A 9,585-nucleotide genomic window follows, 5' to 3' on the forward strand; every position below is an offset into this window, starting at 1 on the left:
TTCTGATTTCAAATAGAAACAGAAACATGAATTATTTTATTGAGCTCACAAAGTGTGACGCCGCCCCCACCACAAAATAAATATGTTTTTATTCCCATGTAAAAGGAAGGGAAATGCTTTTGGAATATTTCGTATAACGTTTTAAGCATTGAGAATTGAAACGACTCTTCTCGTTCAATGCGAATAAAAACGATTCCTCTCGTAAAATACGAGCATACGAAACATTCTTCTCGTAAAATACGAAAGTACGAATAGAGAATACGAAGTTAAGAAGTAACTTCTCATTTGATACGAAAAGTGGTACGATTTCCCATCTGAGTGTAAATAGAAGCTCAAAACTACGGGAATTCATTCCCAACAATATCTCTTCTAACACCAACACCACTCTCTTCAACCACCCCAACCATTCTCTAAAATAATATCCAATTCAGTAAAAATATCTCTAATCTCATCGTTAAAATAGATATTGAGTCAAAAGGCAACTTGCTGTAAATTCATACTAACTTCTTTTCTAATAAAATATTTCTCAGCGAATTTTAGATTTACTTTATAAGATAGAAAGTAGAAAGGACCCTTTATTCCTAGCAAGCGTTTTGTCCGGCGCACATATTGTTGCTAGCTCGTAATATGGCCCGGCGATAAGTCGTTGAAGGGGGGGTGGGGTGGGTGAATTTGGTACTAAAACGGACTTTTGTTGCTTTCATCATTTTTGAATCATAGAGAGACAGGCTTTAAAATCTAATATAGTTGATTAATTAAAACATGAAACTCCAATAGTGTTGGAGGTCGTAATAAACTTTCAGAAATCAGATGATAAAATTAAATTCGAGCAAAAAAATTAGATCGGTTTATCTCGACAGAGAAGTTTGGTTTTCAGAATGTGAATCAAGGCTTCAATATGTTACTATAATTGAATCCCAAGGTGGTCAAATTTGGCTAAAAATCATCTAGCCTGCGCCCAAATCACTTCAAACTTTAAATAAATAGTTGAAACAACTAACAAAAAAAATGCCCTTAATTTAGTGCTTTGAGTAAACATTGTCTGGCTTCTTTTTCAAAAAAAAATTTGTCGTTTTGCTTTATGATTTCGGAAGCAGGCATATGTCACAATATAGCAGATGAACGAAATGTTGATGAAACAATAATGAACGAAATTTTTTCTAGAAAATTTGTTTAAAACGCTTTTTTGGGCTTTTTTGGTGTGAAAAAACAACAAACATCGCCCGGCAGAAAAAATATTGATTTTTGCAAGTTGGTTTATTAAGTTTTGTCACAAAGTTTTCGAGAACTTATACAAAACCTTTTTGAGATTGTATGTGAAACTAATAAACTCTGCTCCATTTAAGGCGGGGGAAGCAAATTTAGCTTTTGTGAAAAAATTCGATTACTTTTTTCAGGCCGGCCTTAGACGATTCTCTGATATCTAAATTACTAAATCATCTGTAAATTGCGCAGCTTTGTTTTAGGCACTTTTAGAAGAGGAACCAAAAAGTGCTCTTTATTGGGAGAATGCTGCCAATTTTATGTTAAAATGTGCTGAAGGCTCACTCAGTCAGTCATAACTAATCTTGTCATTGCAAAAAAGAGGAGGGGGTTTATTCAAAAAAAAAACCCTGGTCATCCACCCCTGTCCTCCCAAAAAAAAGTTTTAAAAAAAGAATTACAAGCCCCTCCTCCCCATTTTCGATCAAAATCGAAACGCGTTACCTTGTGGTGCCCTCTCTTGTTTTTGGTGCCCAACTGGAGGTACTGAGGGTCCATCCGAGATGGTGCTCCTGAGATATAGTTTTTAGAATAAGATTTATGGCTGAAATGGTTCAACATTTTACTATACTTGAATCTCAGGGTAGTCATTTTTGGCTACAAAACATCCAGCTTGCGCCCAATTTACTTCACACTTAGTCAAAACAGTTAGCCAAAACGAAAAATAGTAAATTTTTTTCCAAAAAAAGTATCGCCATTAATTTATTGCTTTCAATCAACATTATTTGGCTCGTCTTTTTGAAAAAAAAATCCTTTGAATTTTTGCTGTCGACACAGGCATGTCACAATTTAGCAACCAATAACTGCGTCAGAAACATTGTACTGAAATATTTTACCTATTTAGGAGCGCGCCATGCTGAATGCTGTTAAATCTATGGAGAAATCTATAATTGTCTTTTAAAAGTGTAACCTTGTAATTCGCAAAAAAATCATGAAACTCAACTTGATACAAATTGAAAAATTTTCAAGAATTGAAAAGTTTTTCTTCCTTTGCAGTATTATAGCAGAGTTATTTATGTGAAAATAAAATAAATTTTTTGACTAAAGTTAGCTGTATCGGTCTAATTGTATCAGTGCTAAGCCGGAAAACTGATTCCAACATAATATTTGATTTTTTTGTGCATGTACCAAAAGTTTTTTTTGAAAATCTGTTTCAAAATATTTTAAAGTTTAGTCTAGAAAAATAGTTTGTAAAGCTTTTTTGGTTTGAAAAAGAACATATCTAGCCCAATAGAAAAGTGCATTGAATTATGCAAGTTGATTTGAGAATTAGAGAAAACATGTTGTAAAAGGTATGTAACAAAAACGTGTGCAATTTTTTCTTAGGAACTTTTAGAAGAGGAACCGAAATGTGCGTTTTATTAGGAGAACACTGCCAATTTTTATGTTCAAATGTGCTGAATGCTCACTTAGCCAGTCATAACTATTCCTGTGATTGCAAAAAAGAAAGGGGGTTTATGAGAAAGTGAAATCCTTGGTCATCCGCCCCTGCCCCTTCCCAAAAATCCGGCCCTGAACCCTGAATAGAATAGTAATAAAAAAGAATTACAAGCCCCTCCCAATTTTAGATCGAAATCGAGGCGCGTGACCTGGGAGTGCCCTCTCTTGTCTCTTCTGTCCAACTGGAGGTGCTGGTGGTCCATCCGGAGTTCTCCCAGCCCCTCTTCTCCCCCCGAGAGACGGAGGTGGGGCTGCAGGAAATGAATGACCTCGTCTCGTTCCTCACTCAAGTACACGCGTTTGACAACGTCGGCCAACAGCTCAGATACTTCATCATTGCAGGTGAACACTTTTTTTAATTAAAAAACACACGGATCTACTTAAAAATCGCCCTCCTTCTGGTATCTACTAGAGAATTGCCACCCCTGCAAATAAAAGCAGTAAATAGCATTAGAACGATGTGTTCAAATTTCAATTTTGTGCATTCTGATTGCCAGAATTTCCTTTAATGTAATCTACTTAACAATTGACGCCCTTTCTTGAAAGAAGGGGGATTGTTAAGTAGATCCAAAAGCACTTTACTTTATTTTATACAAAAAGTATTGGAAGGTGTAACTTAAACATGACTTTTAAACAATAAGAGTTTTTTGGTCATTAGCATTTTAATTGGTAAACGAGTTAGTTAACGAGTTAGTTTTAGAGAATAACTAAGATACTTTGTCCTTGCCGGTGAATTATTTTTTCAATTTAAGATTAATAGATAGTTATTTCAAAATCAAATTTGTTTCTGCTAATCAAAAATCATTATCCTTTAATTTGTTACATGAGGCAAAAAAACCGAGAATTTTTCAAGTGATTGCAGGTGAAACACTTTTTCTTCAGGTGAAACACTTCTTTTTGAAAACTTTTCAACATATTCTAAAACTTTTTAATATTAATGGAAAGTATTTCTATAACTAAATATGTTACTAAATACTAAATACTAAATAATACTAAAACTCAATCAAAAATCGTGGAAGGACAACTGAGACACATTATTGCAAGTTGAACAATTTTTTTTCAAAAAAATCAAAAGATTTCGATTCGGTAATAAGTTGTTTCTTAAAATCAATGGAATTTATTTCTAACAGAAAATTTGTTCTCTATTAAACAAAAAAATTAGTTTTTATTTTTGCATGCATTTTAATTGATAGTGATTTTCGGAGAAAGTTTGACCAAAAATTGAATTGTTCGATACTTGGTCAGCTGCTACCGACGTTCTTCCTAACGGCTCCACCAATGCGTCAAGAGTTTTCAATTTATATAGCTGCTATATACTATCATGTAACGTTATATTGTATTAAAACACACTTTGGTTTAAAAATATCAGACAATAGTAATTTCGGTGAGAAAAAAGCCTTGGTTTTAAATGAAGAGTTAAATGGTTTTTGCAGGAAATGAGATGAACTTATTTCAACTGGACGCCATCTCTGGCAACCTGTCCCGTTCAGGCCTTCAGGTGGACAAGGAGACAGTGAACCCTGACAAGAACCCTGGAAGTGACGTCACTCTGTCTGTCCAGGCCACCAGACTCACTGACATGATCCGGTCAGTTCAGTCGCGATAATCAATGCCATGTGGGGAGGGGGGGGGGGGGGGGGATTCTGGGAGGGGGAAAGGGGCGAAGAATCCGTCATGCGAGAATAACCAAGCGCCCAAAAATTATGTCAAATAATCAGAGCTCAGTTTTCGCACTTCAGAAAAAAGAAGCGATAAATTCACTCAGTTTTGAACCACTTAATGGATGTTGATAGATTGAGAATTTTTGTGCATTCGTGGCTCTTTGCGCACGAGAATTGATGGCGTTTCTTTGCGCCCTGCGCGATGGTGTTTCAAATTAAAGGCCAGCTGCTACACAAAGCAGACAAAATACTTAGCAGTTAATTATATTATAAAACAGTTACAAAAATCACACATTTCCAGCAAATTTGGTTAGTTAATATGCTATCAGTGGGTAGACCAAAAACGCTAAACATACAGTTTTTATTTATGTAAAAATGCTAGTCTTACACTTTTCAGGCAATTCTATAAGAGGTGAAAACCGCTTGAAAAGTCGATAATTGGTAATTTATCATATATGGAAATTGTATGACAAGAATTTTTCCATTAGCAAAAAAAAATGATTTTTTTAAAAATTTAATTTCTCAAACTTTTTGGGTTGTGTTTCTAATCGAACACACATCACAAAGACTTTGGTTTAATTAAAATTAGAATCATCAAAGGTTGGACAATCTTGCATTTACAATGCATAGGAAATAAATTGAGAGTTATCTTATAAATTGAAAGTATCAAATAAAATTTTGGCATATATTTTCAGAAAGTAAACTTTTTGCAAAGTTTGAAATTTTAATTAGTCAGGCATTGATCAGGTCATACCTAGAGATGCCATGCAAAAAATAGGCGTTTCGAGAGTTTTTGAAACTTTTGCCTATTCAGGACTACGATGTGCATACAAAAAAGTAAGTTTTGCAATCAATTTTTTGGAAAATGTTTGTTTGAATTAAAAATGCGTTTTGCGGTTGAAAAAAAAATAAACTTTTCTTTGGGGACAAATTCGAAACTACTTTAAAATACTTTTACTTACGACAATACACCAGTTTTTATGCCCAAACAAAAAAAAATTTCCTTGAAAGTTCGATGGCATCATTTTAGCTAAATTTATGAAATTTGTATAGGTAAAATTGTTTCATTGACTTACTTTATGGAATTGTATGATTATAATTTTTGAATTTTTGGTCTATGGAGCTCAACCCGGGATACTGATTTTTGGCTCGTTTGTACTTTCGCTCACTTCTTCTGATTTATTCAATAGCCACTCAATTATGATTCAGACCAAAAAACATTGGGAAGCAACTTTGGTATCAGCCATACAAAATCCCCTCCCCCTAAATTTTTTCATGGTTTCCTTATTTCGCCAGGCTTAACACTATAATTTTTCCTTGTGGAACTCACAATTGTCTGAAAAAAAACAAAAAAAGACCGACCCAAATCAATCATTTTGTTTTTCAAATCATCCAGTTTGCTCAAATCAATATTTCTAATCCATCATCCAATTGTTTGTGATAAATGAATTGGGAGAGACTTGTATTTCCAATTGCAGAAAGATTAATCTCGTTTGCTTTGATAGCATTTAAATTTCCTTTACGAAATTTAAATATGAAAATTTTTTGTCACTTCATATTTTTTGATGAGCGGAGCGCAAACTTCAGAATCAGAAATTAGTGACTAGTTACTAAACAAGTTTTAACTTTAATAAAAATTACCACTAATTTTTTCACTGGTTTGTGTTGGGAAAGTACCATAACATAGCCAACACACAGTTAGAAACGAGTCACTTTTTTACTGATCGATAGTAGATTTTGCCTTCCTTTTAACAAAAAAATGAACTAAACTAGAAAAAATCAAAATTTAAAGCGTAAAAAAAATTGAATTCTGAAGAAATTTAACCTAAAAACCCATTAAATCATTCATACCTATTTAAAAGACTAAACTAAGCCAATTGACCCGTAATTAGTTCCAGTTATACAATTTTTTGCGAATTTGCTCCTTAATTAGTTTGAAATCCATTTCATCTTTTGTTTATTACAAATTTTGCGGTATAGTTTTTTAAATGTGATCAATGACTATAAAAAAACATTAAAAAATTCCACAGTTACTTTTTCATTTGTTTTCATTAAATCTCCATAAAAAAATATAATTATATATAGCAATCTGTCTCTGACAATTAAAGTTTAGACATAATTTTTCAACTTTCTAGTTTCATTTGAGTTTAGCTAAGTAACGATATAATCTATCTTAGAATTTGTTCCAAATATGTTTTTTTAATGTTTTGCTGTCTGCGAAACTTATCACTTTGAATTTACCACAGCGTGTTGAAAAAAAAAATCTGGAAAACATATTTGACTTTTTTTAAATGTCATCAAAATTTTTTCAGCGAACATTGCTCTATATAGATCATAATGAAATAAAAACATTCAGGGCTTAGCCCTGTTACGAGCAGTCATTTTGAAAATAAAAAGTAATGAGTTACTTCAAAAGATTGAGCTAGTTCATCCAGTTTTTTGCTCTTAAATATTCTAAAACACTCAAACACAAACTTCGGTTGCAATTGAATCTTGTTAATGATGATCTCTAATCTATACTAATATTTTTTCAATCAAGCTTCTCCGTTAAAACTCTTAATTTTGTAAAAATTTAGGCTAGACTCAAAGTTACTTCCTTAAAACTCATATTTTCTCCCTGTTGTTAATCATTATTCGGAGAATTCACTGTCGAGAAAAGTTGGTCTGAACAGACTCAATTAGACAAAAAGTGATGATGACTGACTCATCGCCTAGGGGCTGAGAGTTTCACTTAATTTCTGCTACAAAATTTTAGATACTTAAATTTTCAAAATTATTTCTCATTTTAGCAATTTTTCTTCAATTTTAGTATTTTAGTAAAAATATTACATGTAGCTAATCTTATTTTTCTACTTTCAGCTTCCATAATCTTCAAAATTATTATCATTATGACTTAAGCAACAACAAAAAATCGTAAGAGGTCTCCTTGAAATAGTTTTGATAAAATAATTGAGTAAGAATTTTGGTTAAGCAAAATGAATCAGCTCACTGAGATTCTTTTCGTGATTTATTAGAAATTTTAACCCCTAGTTTTTAAAATTTGTTGAAATAAAGTTTTTTTACTTGAGTTTTTCCGTTAGATGGAACGTCGAAAAATATTTTGATCTCTTTGTTTGCTCTTTTATTATTTGCACAAAAAAATCTCTGATTTGTGCCTTTTGCATGATTCCTGGAAAAATGAGCATCATGTCCGCATAGAAAAAAATGCTTCGAGACTTTTTCATTTCAAAAATTTGTGTACAACAAACTTTAGGTTATTTGGGTCGCTGCATGCATTGAAAACATGATCGCTCTGTCTTTTAACAGGTGGACAAACTTGCCTCCAGCGGGCTTAGCTGACAGACCTCACTTCTCGTACACTGAGAGAACATGCGACACTGATTCGGCCGATGGTGCTCAGAGTTCGTGTGTGGAGACGACATATAGGGTGTTGATTTACGAAGACACGCCATCTGATGGCGATGAAAATGGAGATCAAAGAAGTATTCGAAGGAACAGACGAAGTGCAATTGCACGATCAGGTCAGCAGTTACAATTGTATATGGTTATGTGATAATAATTAGACATAATTGGTATAAGGTTATATAGTTATAATTGGATATAATTTATTGTATACGGATGGTATCAGATAATTTCTCGTATATGGTTAACCAAGTCAAGAACGTTTTTATTTAGATTTCTTGAAATAGGCTTTTCTAAATAGATTTTTTGCTAATTGAAAAGAGTTTTTTTCACCTTTATTGCGATTGAGAATAAAGTAATATAACAAATTATAACATTCGCAATTAAGTTTTAAAAATAATGATTTTCAGATTCAACAACTGACGAACCAGAAGAGACTTGGACTAACCCAAGCATTCTTCTGGTACATGTGTACATTGAGGATAGGAATGACAACTCGCCTGTCTTCTTTCAATCGGAGTACAATTACATGGTCACAATCAGGGCTCCTCTAGGGACTCAGTTTGGAAGGGTTGAGGTAAGAACAGGTGCCGATCTAGGAACTTCTCGATGGGGGGAGGGGGCGGATATTCAAAAAAAATTAAAATTTTTCTCAACCTTTTTTTAGGTCGACCAAATTTATTTTCTGAGCTCTCCCAAATCACTATAAAGACCCTTTATTGACCAAATTTTCTGCGCCGCAAGCAACTTTTTCAAAAAACAGGCCAAAAAAGGGGTTTCTATGCACTTTTTGAAAAATTTTGACCTAAGAACTGCGTTTTTCGGCGCCCCCACCCCCTTAAAATTAGTATATATTGGCGCCAAAGGCGCCTTCAGAAAAATTTTGGAAAGTTGGATATCTCAAAATAGTACAAAGGGGGTCGAAACCTTGAAGGGGAGGAGTGTCCGCCTCCCGCCTCGCCCCCCCCCCCCCTAAATCCGCTGCTACTGGGTAAGAATAAACGCAGAAAAGAACACTGCAACTATTAAGAATAATGAACGTAACGAAGACTCATATATTGTTATTGGTGATTTTTTTTTTCAGGAAAAAGTCTTAAAATGCTCGAATAACTACGAATGTGCATTCATACATATTATTGCATTTATAATTACACTTAGATACATTTGCACTTTTTGAGTTCAATTGAAATCTTTTCAAATTCATCTGCTGAAAGTGACGTAAATAGTACTCTCCGAATACGAACGTGAAAATGACGAAAAAACGTGAACTGTTTTTAGTTTCGAAAGTTGAAATTATTTTTAACATTTACCTATTGATCCAGTTTTCTCAAGTTGGGTTAATGTTATCAAAAGATATACAAGAAGATATACTTTCTGAAATGGTTTTGACTTTCAGTAAAATGTTGGTTTTTGATCTTTTCTCTGTTGAATAATTGAGTTAAATTTAGGCCTCGGACGCCGACATCTCCAGTGAGATCCGCTACCGCATCTTGGGTGCATCGCCTCCCGAGGCTGCCGACTGGTTCTCAGTGGACAGCATCAGTGGTCGTCTTTACACAGACAACATGTTCACACTCTACTTCGGTAGACAGTTCAACCTCACCCTGCAGGCATATGATGACTACTTCACTGCACGAGCTACTGTCAAGGTAAAAATAAAACCAGAACAGGTCATGACTGATTATTTATCTAGGATTATGACAAGGAACCGCATAGAATCATGATAATGGGCTATGAACGGTTATGAATATGGATCAATAAAGGTCATGGCAATGGGTCATGAACGGTGGCCATGAACAGGATTTCTCAAAGGCCATGA

At 33.9% G+C, this 9,585-nt stretch overlaps 1 protein-coding gene across 1 annotated transcript in view; it reads left to right on the forward strand.

Moving 5' to 3' along the window:
• LOC134841162 (cadherin EGF LAG seven-pass G-type receptor 2-like) overlaps positions 1-9,585 on the forward strand; it is a 34,975-nt gene that overhangs the window by 25,132 nt on the left and 258 nt on the right. The window contains exons 10-14 of the mRNA XM_063856963.1: positions 2,832-3,045; positions 4,137-4,290; positions 7,671-7,885; positions 8,177-8,343; positions 9,215-9,436. Of these exons, the coding sequence (XP_063713033.1) occupies positions 2,832-3,045; positions 4,137-4,290; positions 7,671-7,885; positions 8,177-8,343; positions 9,215-9,436 (972 nt within the window). The remainder of the gene's footprint in view (positions 1-2,831; positions 3,046-4,136; positions 4,291-7,670; positions 7,886-8,176; positions 8,344-9,214; positions 9,437-9,585) is intronic.

Source organism: Symsagittifera roscoffensis, chromosome 3 (assembly GCF_963678635.1).
Source record: "Symsagittifera roscoffensis chromosome 3, txSymRosc1.1, whole genome shotgun sequence".
Taxonomy (NCBI): domain Eukaryota; kingdom Metazoa; phylum Xenacoelomorpha; order Acoela; family Convolutidae; genus Symsagittifera; species Symsagittifera roscoffensis.